This window comes from Mustela lutreola, chromosome 13 (genome assembly GCF_030435805.1).
Source record: "Mustela lutreola isolate mMusLut2 chromosome 13, mMusLut2.pri, whole genome shotgun sequence".
NCBI classification, from domain to species: domain Eukaryota; kingdom Metazoa; phylum Chordata; class Mammalia; order Carnivora; family Mustelidae; genus Mustela; species Mustela lutreola.
The window spans coordinates 63,865,046-63,882,869 of record NC_081302.1 but is presented as its reverse complement, the minus strand read 5'-3'; the positions used below and the strand labels follow the sequence as shown (position 1 = coordinate 63,882,869).

Genomic DNA, 17,824 nt, shown 5'->3' with positions numbered 1-17,824 from the left:
CGCGGTGCGCAGAGGCCTGATGACTCTCCGCGGGGCAAAGAGGACACCCTTCCCGGCAGGTGACTCTACGGAAGGGAGGCCGCGGAGCCCCGGAGTGTCCGGCGAGTCCCGGTCCACGGCGCATGTAACGAACTGGGCACGGGGACGGCGCGAGCCCCGGCCCAAGACGTCCGTAACGACCTGGGCGCGGGTATGGCGCGCGGGCCGCAGACCCCAGAAGCCCGCCGGCTGCCCGGGAAGGTCGCGCCTCCCCGCCCCGCCGCGTAGGCCCGCTCGCGCCCCGCTCCCTCCCGCCGCCCCCGGAGCGGCGGTTGTGGGGCTGCGCTCACCGCCAGGACAGTTGGCTGCGCGTGCTGCTCGGGCTCCGCCGCCCGGGGCAGCCGCTTAACACCCACGTCCGCCGCGGGCCGGCCTTCCGCCCCGCACTCCCGCGGGGGAGCGCAAAGGGCGGCGGCCTCTGGGGCTCGGAGCTCCCCTGCGGCGGGGGGCTGGCAGCGCGGGGCCGGCGCGGGGAAGCGGAAGTCCGCGGCTTAGGCGGCGCACTCGGCCCCGCGCAGGCCATGGAACCCCCGGCCCGCGCGCCCGCGAGCTGGAGGACCCGGAGGACAGGGAGCCCGGGCCCCCGGAGTTGCTTCCCTTTGTCCAGTTTCCCGGAGGACTCCTGAGAGGCTGGACCCCAGCTGGAACGCAGGGCGGGGGTTGGTGGTGCTGGGAGGACCCGCTGAAGTCTTATGTAAGTTATGGCACATATAGGGGGAGGAAAAAGAACTAGCAAAAGAGCTAAATAATTCTAAAGCAAGCTAAGGAAGGAAATAATAAAGATAACATCCAACATCAATAAGAATAGAAAAATAGAGAAAAATCAACAAAACCAATACTAGTTCCTATCAAAATCTCAGTAAAGTTTTGCCAACAAATTTATTCTAAAACTTATATGGAAAGGCATAAGTCTGAGAACAATCTTGAAAGAGAAGAATAAAATGGGAGCAATAATGCTAAGATTTACTGAAATAGCTACAATAATCAAAAGTGTGGTATTGGGACAGACACACAGATTGATGGGACAAAAGGGACGGCCCAGAAATAGACCCTGTTATGGACTGAATCCTATCTCCTCAAAATTGATAGGTTGAGGTCCTAATCCCCAATGTGACTATATTTAGAGACAGGACCTTTAAGGAGGCAGTTAAGATTAAATGAAGTTTTAACAGTGGTCCCTGATCCCTCCTTTAGGGGCTTGATCTCACAACCCTGAGATCATGACCTGAGCTGCAATCAAAAGTCGGATGCTTAACCGACTGAGCCACCCAGGTGCCTCAATGCAACGAAAGATTTAATAAAGGTTTAGAATGTATTAAATATAAACAACAGCAACAACAACCTCCCAAAGCTCTATAGTAAGAAAACCAAACAATCCAATTAGAGAATGGGCAAAAAAGAACAGACATTTCACTGAAAAAGATAAATAAATGGCAAACACACACAAGAAAAATGTGGTCAACCTCTCGACCCATTAGGGAAATGCAGATTAAAACCACAATGAGCTATCAATACACATCTATCAGAATGTAAACGTATCTAAAAGAAAAATAGTGAGAACATCAAATGCTGGTGAGAATGAGAAGCCTGATGGTTCACATATTGCTGGTGAGAATATAAAATGGCACAGCCACTCTAGGAAACAGTTTGGAAGCTTCTTTAAAAAAAAAATTAAACACGCAGGGGATCCCTGGGTGGCTCAGTTGGTTAAGAGTCTGACTTCAGCTCAGGTCTTCTCAGGGCCCTGGGATGAAGCAGTGTGTCAGGCTCCTCCCAAGCCCTGGGCAGGGAGTCTCCTTCTCCCTTTCTCTCTTCCTCTGTCCTTCCCCTGGCTCATGCTGCACTCTCACTTTCTCTCTCTCTCAAATGAACAAATAAGTAAAATCTTCAAAAAGCAAAAACAAAACAAAACAAAACAAACCACACACACAAAACTAAACATGTAGGGCGCCCCGCTGGCTCAGTTGGTAGAGCATGTGATCTTGATCTTGGGGTTGTGAGTTTGAGCCCCATGTTGGATGTAGATATTATAAATAAAAAAACGTTAAGAAAATAAAAAAAGAAAAGAAAAACTAAACATGCAGCTACCATATGATGAAACAATTTCACTCCTGGGTATTTACCCCAAGGAAACAGAAATCTATATTCATACAAAACTCTGTACAAAAATATTTATAGTACCTTTATTCATAATAGCCCCAAACTGGTAACAACCCAGATGTCTTTTACCAGGTGAATGGTTAAACAAACTATAGGGCACATTCAAATCACGGACTACTACTCAATTAAAAAACAAACAAAAAACATCAACCAAACAACAAAAAACAAGGCACAAACATAGTGATACATAGAACAATTGGCTAAATTTCCAGGTAATTAATCAGGCTGAGTGAAAAAGTTAATTCCCAAAGGTTACACACTCTATGATTCTATTTGTATATATTTCTTATGACAAAATTACAAAAATAGTGAACAAATTTAGTGATTGCCAGGGATCCAGGACTAAGAAGGGGAGGCAGTGGAAGGTAAGCAGGTGTGGCTTAGAAGGGCTCTAAGAGGGCTCTGAGATGATGGAACCATGTATCTTGACCGTGGTGTTGGTGTCCTGAGTCTACACATGTGATAAAATTGCACAGATAAAATACACATGTATGAAGGAATACTTGTAAAGCTGGTTGACATCTGTACACGGTTGGAGAATTCTATCAATGCCAATTGCTTGGCTGTACTACGGTTCGGTTTTGCATGAAGTTAACTATTGGGAGAAAATGGGTAGAGGCTATCTAGGATATTTATTATCTCTTCAGTGGCAGGTGAATCTACAATTATCTCAATATAAAAGGCTTAAAAGCTTTCTACTCACGGTGCCTGGGTGGCTCACTGGGTTAAGCCACTGCCTTCAGCTCAGGTCATGATCTCAGGGTACTGGGATCGAGTCCCGCATCGGGCTCTCTGCTCAGCAGGGAGCCTGCTTCCTCCTCTCTCTAACTCTGCCTGCCTCTCTGCCTACTTGTGATCTCTGTCAAATAAATAAATAAAATCTTTAATAAAAAAAAAAAGCTTTCTACTCACATGGAGTTAGTTTATATTTACTGAAAGAGATTTTAAAAATTTTATTTGGATACTTAAAGATCTATACATTATTTTATTTTTAATTTATTTATTTTTAAAGATTTTATTTATTTATTGGACACAGAGAGAGAGATCACAAGCAGACAGAGAGGCAGGCAGAGAGAGAGGGGGAAGCAGGCTCCCCACTAAGCAGAAAGCCCGACGCAGGGCTTGATCCCAGGACCCCCAGATTATGACCTGAGCTGAAGGCAGAGAGGCATAACCCACTGAGTCACCCAGGTGCCCCTATACATTATTTTTATTAAAATTGAAGTAAATAAAAAATAAATCAAGGTGGTAGAGAGATAAATGGCCACATATCGTATCACTCTCATGCTTCTAGACATTCCTCTTGAATGATTTTGTCATTCTTTGCATAAATGGAGTCCGTTTCTCAAACCCTTGAATTCAGGGTTTGCAAGTGACCTGCTTTGGTCAACTGGATATTACTCAACACAGTGCAAACACAGGCTTGCAAAGTACCTACACATCAATCCTTGCTTTTCCTTGCTGTTATGAACTCTACTACAGTCGTGTGAAGAAGTCCAAGTTAGTCTTTGAGATGATGCGTGACAGATAACGCGGTTATCTCTACCTCCCCTGACAAGAGCCGGCACTCACAACCAGACATGTGAGACAGGCCGCTCTAGAGGGAACTACCCGCAGCTAAGTTGCCAGAACTAGCCAGAAAACCCATAAATTCAGGAGCAGTTGTAAGTTAGTTGTTGTTTTACTAATTTTGGTGGTAGCATGTTATGTACCAAAAACTGATACATTTCCAAACTTATAGTTTAACATTTTTTTGGTGGCATATATATGGCTAAAGAATATTCAAGAGCAAGACTCTGTTAACTGTGTACTAGTAAAAACATGATTAAATTTAAAGTCAAAGTTAAGGCTAAAATAAAAATGCTTTTATCATCACTCCAATATATAATAAGTACTACAAAATCTAAGTGGGAATAATGCCATCTAACTGCTCTTACGAATCTCTATGCTGGCAAAACGAAACAGAAGGGACAGTTCTTAAAAATAACAACAACAACCTGGAAAAAAGCTACTTCAAAGTGGAAAATAATTTATATGTTTTATGTGGTAAAACAACACGCTGCAATTTTTTATATAAATGAAAAACACAACACTGGAAAGTAAAGCTGTCAACACAGGAAACGTCATTTTGTCATTTTCAGTATTATGTTCAGAAACTGGCATGGCCCACCCCTAAAAATAAAACACTTTTCCCTCAAAGCATCTAAGTAAATCTTCATGAAGCTAACTATTAGTAGAGAGAGCATGACATTTTATTAATCTTAAATTTTAAAACTAAGAAATACAGAAGAATATTATTAAACTGTTGAGGCTTCAAATTCTAATGCCACTCTCTTAAAGTATTCTCAAGTTCCAAACTGTATACTGAGGGGAGTGATCAAAGTGAGAAAGTTTCCACAGTTCTTTTCCTGTTTTTCATTCCAATAACAATTGCCTCAAGGAGCTGGAAATGAGATACCTCCCTTTCCCATCCTGAAGCATCAATAATATGTATAGGTATATATGGAAACTTGTCACATTTATCTCCCTAACCTGGCCAAAACATGTTTTTGTTTTTCTTTTTGTAAAAATTAAACTTGCTCAAAACCCAGGTCAAATTTAAGATAAATTTCTTTGGAGTTTGGACATTCAAGATTTTGATGAACTGAAGCGGTTTTGTTTTTTTGGGTTTTTTTTGAAGATTTTATTTATTTATTTGACAGAGATCACAAGTAGGCAGAGAGGCAGGCAGAGAGAGAGGAGGAAGCAGGCTCCCTGCTGAGCAGAGAGCCCGACAAGGGGCTGGATCCGAGGACCCCGGGATCATGACCTGAGCCGAAGGCAGAGGCTTTAACCCACTGAGCCACCCAGGTGCCCCCAAGTGTTTTATTTTTGATGACAATGTACACTAACCCTTACTTTCCTGTTATCCTATTTGGTGGTTCCAAGAAAATCCTCACTAACAGTTTAAAATTTAAGATCCTTGCAGTACAGTAAAACCCTCTAATAATATTGTTGTAGAAACAGAGATGATGATGGTTGATGATGCTTTACTTGTATAACCTCACTTGATTTTCGGAAGAATCACCTGAATTCAGAAGAAGAATAAATTTTATTTTTATTCCCATCATTTTATAGACAGGGGAAGTAAGGCTTAGGGAAATTAAGCACACAACTCACTCAAAACTTGAACCCCTAACCACTGTCTCACCTAAATAAAGTCACATGTTCGGGCACCTGGGTAGTTCAGTTGGTTAAGAGTCTGCCTTCCACTCTAGTCATGATCCCAGAATCCTGGGATCAAGCCCTGAATCAGGCTCCCTGCTCAGAAGATAATCTGCTTTTCCTTCTGCCCCTCACTCCATGCATGCGCGCTCGCTCGCTCTCTCTCTCTCTCTCTCATAAATAAATAAATAAAATCTTAAAAGAAAAAAGTCACGTTATTCTACCTCAATATTATGTTTTAGAACCATATTTTTAATTATGACTCAGAACACCCACGTTTCATCAAATAAGGAAATTTTCCCTTAATACCACATACTGCATTCTGCTTATTTCTTTCTTTTAAAATTCTGTGTTCATACAGAGGGGACATGAACTAACATTTATTTACATGTATTATACAATAAGAACTGTGCTGAGCAACTCAAATAACTCTGCCTTAGTTCTTACATTCTTCCAATGAGGTACATTTAATTTTCCAGATGAGGAAACTGATCTGGTTTTTTAACCTCAGGAGGTTGTTTTCTCAAAGGCAAATGCCTAATCACTGAGACAGCTAGATCTGTACTCTGGTTTGCACAACTGAAAAGTCCTTGGGCTTTTTTGTCACCGTTCCCTGATACCTACCAGAGTATGGGAAGCATAATACTTTTTTAACTTTTTTTCAAAAGATTTTATTTATTTATCTACTTGAGAAAGAGCAAGAGTGAGCGACTACAAGCAGGGAGAGCAGCAGGGGCAGAGGCAGAGGGAGAAGCAGGCTCCCTGCTGATCAGGGAGCCTGATGTGGGTCTCGATCCCAGGACCCTGGGATCATGACCTGAGCTGAAGGCAGATGTTTTACCCACTGAGTCACCCAGGTGCCCCTGGAAAGAATAATACCTTGAGAAATATACATTTTATATACACCAGCTGAAACACAGCAACATAGCATCCTTTATGACTGCATATACCATACAGATCCACAAAATATATAGAATTTCTTAAAGGTTTTATCATTCTTCAAAAAGTTTTCCTACACAAAGTAATAATTTATGAAGATATGACAAAATATTTCTGAAACTTAAGCTTCCATTCCACTTATTAATCCAAACAAATGAAAGATTATAAAAAAATAAAATGTTACAATGACAGCATACTACTACAAAGGTTAAAATATGGACTACATTTTCCTAAGACTTACCGCGATGTTTACAATTCCTACCTAACGGTATCATAAAAGTGAATCTTTTTTTTTTAATCTATTTTTTATTCATTTTCAGCATAACAGTATTCATTATTTTTGCACCACACCCAGTGCTCCATGCAATCCGTGCCCTCTCTAATACCCACCACCTGGTTCCCCCAACCTCCCACTCCCTCCTGCCACGTCAAACCCCTCAGATTGTTTTTCAGAGACTATGGACTCTGAAAAACAAAAGTGAATCTCTTCTAATTGAAGATACACCTAAAAAAAGAAAAGCATAAGAAATAAATTGCATAGTAATACTGTTTTCCTTTTGAGTAAAGAAGAAGTAATATCTAGAGAATAATCTTCAGGAAAGTAGATAACATAGCGTCTAGCAGTTCGAAGAACCTAGGTATGGAGCCAGAGTTCCAAAAAGTCTTGAAGTCTTCTAACATTTTTGCTTTGAGTAGCATTTAAGCACAAGAACCTTACATCTCATTAGTGCAATAATTTTATGAGTATAAGATAACCAGCAGTTGTAATGTTCTCTAAAACCAAAATATCATCTCATACACAAGATTTAATGTATGAGAAGATTTTCCAGGTAATCTCCTGTTCAGCAGTTAGGAAACTGTCATCATTTGTAATCAACACCTTCATGTCACATAGAAATTCATGACATGGGGCACCTGGATGGCTAGGTCAATGGGCATCTGCCTTTGGCTCAGGTCATGATCCCAGGGTCCTGGTTTCGAGCCCTGCAGCGGACTCCCTGCTCAGCAGGAAACCTGCTTCTCCCTCTCCCACTCCCCCTGCTTATGCTCCCTCTCTCGCTGTGTCTTTGTCAAATAAATAAAATCTTTAAAAAAAAAAAAAAAAAGAAAGAAAGAAAAGAAAAGAAATTCATGATACATTTCTACCGTATGGTTTTACTTGCTTTTAAAATTTTTATTATTTTTTTAAAGCAGACTCCATGCCCAGCGCAGAGTCCAACACAGGGCTTAAGACCTGAGCTGAGATCAAGAGTTGGACGTTTAAGGGTGCCTGGGTGGCTCAGTCGGGTAAGTGTCTGCCTTTGGCGCAGGTCATGATCCCAGGGTCCTGGGATCGAGCCCCACATCGGGCTCTCTGCTTGGCAGGGAGCCTGCTTCCTCCTCTCTCTCTGCCTGTCATTGCCTACTTGTGATCTCTATCTGTCGAATAAATAAATAAAATCTTAAAAAAAAAAAGACCAGAATTAAGTGAAATTCTAACTTAAAAAAAAACACTGTCAAATTTCTTTTCAGACACCACAGAAATATTTATACAGTTTTGAAATTCATGTAAATATCTAGACTCTATGGCTGAACACCAACCAGACTTAATCTCCATACGGAATTTTATAAACCTCTGAAATTAACTTACCGGCTTCATTGTCAATTGGAAACTCCCACAGCTTCCCCTCTTTGGTCCACTGGATCATCTCTGCAAAACCATTCTGAAGGGGCTGTTCATTTACCATGGCCAATTGCTTCGCAAATTCCACGTCCCAAGGTGAAGGTGCTGTCTCTATAATAACATTTCAAAATAATCACAAGTCAATGTATATATCTTTATTTTTTAAAATGATATAATCAACTCTAAATTAGCAATACATTTCAGGCCCTGAGGATTAAGATAAACAGTATATTATGAAAGGTCACTCACTGAGAGCTAAAGCTAAAGGAAGATGACAAAAATTCTACAGTGACAATTCCTGCAAGCCTTAGCATTTACTACACTGCTGGGCAAGCAAGCCCTAAAATCTCACCATCCCCTCTACTGGAAAGAAAAAGGAATGTGTATTTTCTTTAAGAATGTTTTCATGAATGTGAGTAATATTTTTTTAAAGATTTATTTATTTATTTTAGGGGTCCCTGGGTGGCTCAGTTGGTTAAGCATCTGCCTTCAGCTCGGGTCATGATCCCAGGATTCTGAGATCAAGCCCTATATTGGGCTCTCTGCTCAGTGGGGAGCCTGCTTCCCCCTCTCCCACTCCCCCTGCTTGTGTTCCCTCTCTCACTGTGTCTCTCTCTCTCTGTCAAATAAATAAATAAAATCTTTGGAAAAAAAATATTTATTTGAGAGAGAAGGAGAGGGAGAGGCCACGTGTGCAAGAGAAGGAAGGGGGCAGGAACAGAATCTTAAGCTCTCCCTGAGCACAGAGCCCACCAACCACGGCTGGATCTCACGGCCCTAAGAACATGACCTGAGCCAAAATCAAGAGTTGGATGCTTAAATGACTGAGCCACCAAGGTGTCCCATGAATGTATTTTTTACATAACATGTGACTTTAATATTTAAAGTCTAGCCTCTTAACTTTATTTTTAGTCTGTCAAGATAAGTCACAATATACTACTATTAATGACCAAATAAATTAAATTAACATAATAATGATACTACTAAAGGATGAGGAGCACTGACTCTGCTAATGCTTTTTATGCATTAGTTCATCTCATCCTCACAACCAACTCTATGAGTAAGTTCATATAAGGTTAGCTTATGACCACCATCATATAACATTTCAATTATTTATTTGCTTTGGAAATTGAAGACATCTTTCAAGAATGAATCCTATTTCCACCAGTCACTGCTGGTGGGAATGTAAAATGGTACAACCTCTTTGAAAAATAGTTTGGCAGTTTCTTAAAAAGTTAAAAATACACTTAGCATATAATTTCACTCCTAGATATTTACCCAAAACAAAACTATGTCTACACACAGACTTGTATGTGACAGTTCATGAACGACCACACCTAGGCTTAATTAGCCACATTTACAGAATAATCATAACAGGGGCGCCTGGGTGGCTCAGTGGGTTAAACCTCTGCCTTCGGCTCAGGTCATGATCCCAGGGTCCTGGGATCGAGCACCGGATGGGGCTCTCTGCTTGGCAGGGAGCCTGCTTCCACCCTCTCACTCTGCCTTCCTCTCTTCCTACTTGTGATCTCTCTCTGTCAAATAAATAAATAAAATCTTTAAAAAAAAAAGAACCATCATAAGAGCAAAATAAATATCAGTCACATTTTATAGATTTATTCAGTAGGCAATTATCAGCCCATGTCTTTTCTGTGATCACAATCATCACCACCATCATCACTGTCATTGCTAACGGCTGCAACTATATCCTGAATGTCAACTGTGGTTTTGGCACTGTGCCTGACACTTAAATTACATTACTTCATTTAATCCTTGCGAGGTAGGCATTAGCCCTATTTTATAGATGGAGAACGGGAAACTCAGAGAAGTTAGTATGACAGAATCTGAATTTGAATAATCCACAACTATCAAATACCAAAATTCCTTCCATTACGCTATATTACCTCTCAGTTCTAAATTACTGAAGGGTAAGTAGAAAGGTCTATGGCTACATCCTTTGCAGCAGTGGAATGAACCTGGAGGGAAGCAAAATGTGGGAATCATGGGACAAAAGAATTCGTTCATTCTGTCAATAATTACTGAATGTCAACTATACATCAGGCATTACTTTAAGTGGGAGAGAGACAGCAGTGAATAAAAACCGAATTGAAGTTTGTAGGCGGTTGGTATTATACTTAACTGGGAACAAAAGACATTCTTTAGACTCAATCAAGTATAACTTATTAAAACAGTACCTTCATTGAATTTTTAAAAAGATTTTACTTACTTATTCTTACTTAATCTAGAGAGAGAGAGAGAACAGGGGTAGGAACAGAGGGAGAGAGACAAGCAAACCCCCTGCAACTTGGGACACATCAGGCTCCATCCCACAACCTTGAAATCATGACCTGAGCTGAAACCAAGAGTGGGATGCTTAAATGTTAAATAAATTTACCTTATGAGCATACAATCATTTTATATTTTTTATAGAACACATAAAACTGCAGTGCTTCCTTGCCAGCTAATTTAAAAAATAGGATTTCTGATTTTAGAAAGCAAGCTGACTCCTTCAAGAATCCAAGTGCCTCTGCTGGCTGTTCATTAGGTGGACAACTGCAGCTGCCCTGACAATAAATGCCCTTTTAAAAAATTTCTTTTCAGCATAACAGAATTGTTTACGCACCACACCCAGTGCTCCATGCAATACATGCCCTCCATACCAGCCACCACCTGGCTCCCCCAACCTCCTACCCCCCACCCCTTCAAAACCCTAAGATTGTTTTTCAGAGTCCATAGTCTCTCATGGTTCACCTCTCCTTCCAATTTACCCCAACTCCCTTCTCCTGTCTAACTCCCCATGTCCTCCATGCTATTTGTTATGCTCCACAAATAAGTGAAACCATATGGTAATTGACTCTCTCTGCTTGATTTATTTCACTCAGCATAATCTCTTCCAGTCCCGTCCATGTTGCTACAAAAGTTGGGTATTCGTCCTTTCTGATGGAGGCATAATACTCCATAGTGTATATGGACCACATCTTCCTTATCCATTCATCCACTGAAGGGCATCTTGGTTCTTTCCACAGTTTGGCGACCATGGCCACTGCTGCTATAAACATTGGGGTACAGATGGCCCTTCTTTTCACTACATCTGTATCTTTGGGGTAAATATCCAGGAGTGCAATGGCAGGGTCATAGGGAAGCTCTATTTTTAATTTCTTGAGGAATCTCCACACTGTTCTCTAAAGTGGCTGCATCAACTTGCATTCCCACTAACAGTGCAAGAGGTTTCCCCTCTCTCCACATCCTCTCCCAACAAACGTTGTTTCCTGTCTTGCTAATTTTGGCCATTCAAACTGGTATAAGGTGGTATCTCAATGTGGTTTGAATTTCAATCTCCCTGATGGCTAGTGATGATGAACATTTTTTCATGTGTCTGATAGCCATTTGTATGTCTTCATTGGAGAAGTGTCTGTTCATATCTTCTGCCCATTTTTTTTTATATGATTGTCTGTTTTGTGTGTGTTGAGTTTGAGAAGTTCTTTATAGATCCTGGATATCAACCTTTTGTCTGTACTGTCATTTGCAAATATCTTCTCCCATTCCGTAGGTTGCCTCTTTATTTTGTTGACTGTTTCCTTTGCTGTGCAGAAGCTTTTGATCTTGATGAAGTCCCAAAAGTTTATTTTCCCTTTTGTTTCCTTTGCCTTTGGAGACATATCTTCAAAGAAGTTGTTGTGGCTGATATCGAAGAAGTTACTGCCTGTGTTCTCCTCTAGGATTCTAATCCACGTTGACCACAAAGACCATGTAGACCACGCTGAGGTCTTTTATTCATTTCAAGTTTATCTTTGTGTACAGTGTATGAGAATGGTCGAGTTTCATTCTTCTATATATAGCTGTCCAATTTTCCCAGCACCATTTATTGAAGAGACTTGTCTTTTTTCCATAGTATATTTTTTTCCTAATAAATGTCCTTTTTGATTCAAGTGTAACAGCTGCCACATCAACAGGGAAGAGGTGATATATTCTCTAGGACCACACATTTTATTGTGCTTTTTTCAAGTAGCTTGTTAGAATCATCTAAGTGAGTGTGTGTGTGTGTATGTGTGTGCGTGTGTGCGCATTTCGTATTCCCCCCCCTTTTTTTTAAAGATTTTATTTATTTATTTGACAGAGATCACAAGTAGGCAGAGAAGCAGGCAGAGAGAGAGGGAAGCAGGCTCCCCGCTGAGCGGAGAGCCCCGAAATGGGGCTTAATCCCAGGACCCTGAGATCATGGCCTGAGCGGAAGGCAGAGGCTTAACCCAATGAGCCAACCAGGTGCCCCCCCCTTTTTATTAAGATAATCTCAACAACCAATATGGGCCTTAAACCCACAACCCCAAGATCCAGTTACATGCTCTGAGAACTGAGCCAGCCAGATGCCCCTTGTACTTCCTGTCCATCATATAAGACAGAAAGCAGTTTTCGCATTAAGATCAGGCAAGTAGTTCTCTCAGTTTCTCCTTTAGTTTAAAAAGAACAAACACTGATTGAATTAACTCCTTTCCTCTATGGATTGATATTTCATAGCTCAATTTGTTCAAAAAAAGCATTTATTTAAAAAACATTTTTTTAAGCATTTATGATTTAAGGTAGTTAATTCCTACAATTCATCAGCCACTGGCTAGGTGTTGCTGGGTATAGAAAAATCAGTGAAACCCAGCCCCTATATCTAGCAATTTACTGAATAGTGGGAAAAATCAGATGTTTATATAAGTAACTATGATAGATTACATGAGCCATTGGAGGCAGGCCACGGAACTTAAATATCAATTACAAAATTATCAAGCCCAAAAGCTAACTTATAATCTTTGGAAATGAAAGCCACTTGTAAGCTGAAGACCGTTTGTATTGAGCTTCCTGTTTATCTGAATTTATCAGTAAACCACACTTAATGTCAAGCAAGAGGACACTCTTAGATCTCTTTTAATTAGACTTAAATGGTGATTATGAAAGATTTGACCTTTTACCCAAAGGGATAAGTACATGGAACAAGGATGGCGTGTTTTCAAAAAAAAAAAAAAAAAACCACGACCACCACAAATCTGCTAAATATATTTCCTGACTGCTCTTCTTCCCAGCTCCTAAACAATCACTAAGTCAAATCATTAAGTTCTACAAATACGATCTCCCTTTTTTTTTTTTAATATTGTATTTATTTATTTGAGACTAAGGCAGAGGCTCAATGACTGAACCACCCAGGGTCCCCCTCCACCCCCCCATCTCCTCTTCTAGATAGCAAGCTGCCTCAGGGCAGAAACCATAGTTTATCTTTTCTAATAGCATAGTTGCAAATAGAGGGTGACAGTTAATGTTCTAACCCAAATCAGTAGCCAACTGCTAGCTCTGGATTCAAGAAGGTGGTAGTACTTACCTCCCACTGTCTCACAGAATGCAGCATTTCAAGGCAGGAATCTGGCCAAGACTAGCAATGGCAACAATTACATTCATAAGCAGGATCCAGGCCAACGACAGGACGGATTATTAAAATACCTCACATTGAGCACTCAAAACATTAAGGACTTTTTTTTTTAAAGATGGAATGCTTCTACACCTGAGAAATCATGTTCTTAACAAACCTGTTTCAGGTGCCTCTTTGGTAACTGCCTTAAGGTCAAAAATATTAAGTCTCTTCCTTTTGAGCATATTTTTCCTAAGACTGAAAAAGAAAAAACAATTTAACTTAATATTTTTACAATGGTCAACAAAAAATTGAGAAAACTATTCTATTATTAACATTTTTAAAGATTTTATTTATTTATTTGACAGAGAGAGAGACACAAAAAACAGAAGCAGGGGGAATGGGAGAGGGAGAAGCAGGCTTCCCTTCCCGCCAAGCAGGGAGCCCAATGTGGGGCTCAATCCCAGGGCCCTGGGATCATGACCTGAGCCAAAGCAGATGCTCAATGATTGAGCCACCCAGGCTCCCTTAAGAAAACTATTTTATATGAAATACTCAATGTAGAAATTAAAAATAATTCCACTGGGGTGCTTGGGTGGCTTAGGTCATGAATCCAGGGTCCCAGAATGAGCTCTGCAGCAGGCTCCCTGCTCAGCGGGAAGCCTGCTTCTCCCCTCCCACATCCCCTGCCTGTGTTTCCTCTCTCAATGTGCCTCTCTCTGTCAAATAAATAAATAAATAAAATCCCTAAAAATAAATAAATGAATGAATGAATAAATAAAAATTCTACTAACCCACAATAGACATTTTAACTAAACTTCCACATCATAAGAACGGATAACTAAAAACTGGAACAAGTACAGTTGAATTTTTGCATCATGACACAATAAAGCAGTTTAAGTAGTTTAATTTCCAAAATATCTAACTAAAAAGATTAATTTTCCATAATTTTATGTGATCCATTTCATATTAAGGTTTTAGAAAACTCAACATTAGAAAGCTATTAAAATATGCTAAATTAAAAGTTGTTAAAGTCAACAGTTCTCTTAGTTTAAGGGCAGAAAATACTGCATGTTTAATTATAAACTATAATTATAAAAGATGGCACAGATAAATCAAAACATTCCCACTTATAAAGCAATCATTCTGTAATTTTAACATAATGATTAACTTTACCTAACATTTAAAATTAACTATTAAAATTAATGTCAGAGAGTTAATAGGTAACTTTTCCTTGTATATTTTAATCAACTGCTTTATGCATCAATTCACATTCATACTTGAATCAATTTATTGGGAGATTAAAAACCGGTTCAAAACTGGATAATCAGTTTTAATATAATTTTTGAATTCTTGGGGCACGTGGGTGGCTCAGTCAGTTAAGTTTCTGCCTTTGGCTCAGGTCATGATCTCAGGATCCTGGGATTGAGTCCCCAACTTTGGGCTCCCTGCTCAGTCAGGAGCCTGCTTTTCTATCTCAAATAATAAATAAAATAAAATAAATCTTTAAAATTTTTAAAGACTGCAATCTTACTTGTCATTTTAAAAAAAATTTTCTAATATTTCACCTATGAGAAATATTTAACGTATAAATTTATATACTGTGCACCTTACTCACCAGTCACATGAAAAGAATCTATTTGGAATAACCAGCATTACCGACAGAACTATTTGATTCACTAACCTAACTTTAGTTCTTTCTCCATCTTTCTGTGCCTTTGAGACTTCCTCATGCTGCTGCAGTTGCCTGAGCAGCTCTGACTTGCTTGTCTGCTTATCAAAACGGAGAAAATCTGCAACAGTAGATGCTGCTGCTTCCAACTCAGGACTCACGGACTTGGTTCTAACAAAGAAAATGAAAAACAAGGGGGAAAAAAAGGCATTACCTATTATGCCATTAGTTTAGTGGAAAGTAAAATTATTCTTTTCCAGATAAAACTTTTTTTGTCATTCAAAAAATCCATTTCTGACAAAAATCAATAATTTTTTAAATATTTGGCTTTTTTAAAGGAGGCACCACACCCAGCCTGGGGCTCAAACTCAGGACCCTGAGAGTCAAGATCAAGAGTCACATGCTCAATCCACAGAGCCACCCAGTGCCCTAGGTATTGCTTTTTTGTTTTTAAGATTTTCTTGATTTATTTGACAGAAAGATACAGCAAGAGACGGAACACAGTCGGGAGTACTGGGAGAGGGAGAAGCAGGCTTCACACCAAGCAAGGAGCCCGATGAAGGGCTGGATCCCAGGACACTCAGATCAGGACCTGAAGGCAGACACCCAACAACTGAGTCACCCAGGCGCCCCAGTATTGGTTTTATATAAACTTTAAAATGTCAAAAGTTGAAGGTAATGGATACTTGTTGAAGCACAATAGTAACTCAGAACAACACATTAAAGTAATATATTAAAGTATAAATTAAGCACAATACTAACTCAGAACATATTCAGTTAAATATGTATTTTATATATATATTTATGTAATGGGTAAAGGAGAGGGGTGGGGAAAAAAAGAGTGGCGGTTATAGTTCACTGGATTTTTAGATGCCAATTTATTTCAGAAACTATATATATTGCAAGCCAATATTAAAGTAGCTAAATCTCTCCACATATCATGATAGATCCATCGGATGGAATAGTACTCAGCTCATGCTATTCACATGAAGGAAACAATGAAAAGTTGGATTAAAAAACAAAGGGATGCTCTGTAATACTCCTTTTATACAACTTCTGGAACACGACTGGAATTAATAAAGCATTCCGCGCTGCCCACACCATCTCAGCTTCACTCCGCTAAACTGGAATTGCATGCTTGGTGAACAAGCTTCGTGGTGGCAGAACGTCGGGGTTTAACGCCAGTATCGGTGCAGTGGGAGTACTTTAAATGACGAATCAAAGAAAAAATGGAGGCAGGAATGAGACTGTTATAGTCTCGGGAAGTTAAAAAAAAAAAAAAAAAAAAGGAGTGGGTGAGACAACTTTGCTTCTGGAGCCCGGACTGAATGGGGGGAGGCGTGGCGGAGCGCTCGGGACAGGGGCCAACCTTGTACCCCTGAAAGACCCGCGGATCCCCTTACCCAAGAATCCAACACTGCCACTGGATGCAAACAGCAAGAGGTTTATTGTCGCGCAGGTACCGGCGGGTGGTCGGCAGCTCCAGCTAACCAAGCACACCGACCGGAGTGAAGCAGGGTCTTTTATAGGAAAGTACAAACGAGTTTTGGGTGGGGCGCAATTGATTGGTGGACAGTTTGAACTTTTGAAAAAGGCAAACTTGGAGTTTGCGGGTTGGCTCCAGGAACCCGCGCGCCCGAAGAGAGCGGCGGGGAGGGGGGAGTGAGCCGCGGGAAAGGAGAGGTGGGGAATGGGAGCAAGAAGGGGGAAGGGAGGAGTGCCATCATGGCGTCTCTATTATTTCTATGAGCCAAGCGGCTAGAGAAAGGTAAGAGAACAATTCACACAATTGATAACCTAACCTAATTTCATACCTAAAAGCCAGCGGTTTACAGAAAAGCAAACAAGCAGTTAGTTATCCTATCTATCTACTAGGGGAGGGGTCTATCTGGGAGAGGGGTCTTTCACCCCGAGCTCTGTTTCTCACCCCGTTATGACCTTGGGCAAGTCATGTTAGCTTTCTGGGATTTCCCGTTCCTCAGCTTTAAAGCAACGGCCTCTGAGATCCCGCGGGCGGGAACATCCACCCCAGGAAGCGGAGAAGGACCACTGAACGCCCCGGAGGTCGCCTTGACACCCGCAGGGCCAACAGCGCCCAAATGCGGTACCTGACCGTTCCGTGCGGAGCACCGAGTAGCACAATCGCAGCCTCTGAGCCTCCAGAGCATAAAGGGAAGCGGGAGAGAGGGCGCAGAGGTAGGATCGCCGAGACCCTCGGAAACATCGCCAAGACACAAACGCAACTGGGAGCTCAAACGATCAGGCCGTCCCTCTGCCAAACACGTCCCCCGCTCTCTCTTTCCGTTCCGCCGCCTGGTGCGTTCCTTCCCTTCACGTTCCGGTGGGCAACAGGGGCCTGTATCTGAGTTCCGGCCTCGTCCGCGGCCCGGCCCCGTCAGCGGCGTCCCGGCGTTTCTATTGGCCTAGGTGGAGTGGATGCCTGAGTTCAGCTAAGATGCGCCGGTTCGGGCATCAGGACCAGCGCGGGAGAGGAAGAGAGTGGAGGAAGCGATCTAGTGTGCAATACTACTTTGAGGGGCGGGGAAGAGGCGGAGAACTGACCCCACTGGGCGCTGTCTGGGGGAGAAGGTGCACAGCGTTCATCACATTCTCAGAATGGCCCCTGGCCACAAGGTTAAAATAGAAAAATTACCCTGGAACATAGAAATTAGTATTTCTTTTCAGTCTCTGTTCTTGATGTAGCGTCAAAACATGAGACGTGTATGTTTCTTCGCCCGCCCTCCACCCCAAAATTGTTTCA

The 17,824-nt window shown here is 41.3% G+C and overlaps 1 protein-coding gene and 1 long non-coding RNA gene across 3 annotated transcripts in view; one reads left to right on the top strand and one right to left on the bottom strand.

Moving 5' to 3' along the window:
- LOC131814144 (small ribosomal subunit protein mS31-like) overlaps nucleotides 1–17,403 on the bottom strand; it is a 44,426-nt gene extending 27,023 nt beyond the window's left edge. Inside the window, 5 exon segments of the mRNA XM_059144872.1 lie at nucleotides 7,973–8,116; nucleotides 9,910–9,981; nucleotides 13,570–13,649; nucleotides 15,076–15,234; nucleotides 17,172–17,403. Coding sequence (XP_059000855.1) covers nucleotides 7,973–8,116; nucleotides 9,910–9,981; nucleotides 13,570–13,649; nucleotides 15,076–15,234; nucleotides 17,172–17,287 — 571 coding nt within the window. The 5' untranslated portion in view covers nucleotides 17,288–17,403.
- Nucleotides 368–16,436, top strand: LOC131814155 (uncharacterized). Of its 2 annotated transcripts, none has more exons than XR_009347163.1 (3): nucleotides 368–733; nucleotides 7,537–7,629; nucleotides 15,402–16,436. It is a non-coding gene; the product is annotated as an uncharacterized LOC131814155 (long non-coding RNA). The 2 variants fall into 2 exon arrangements; XR_009347162.1 differs by having other exon boundaries at nucleotides 7,534–7,629.
- Nucleotides 17,404–17,824: the final 421 nt, after the last annotated feature.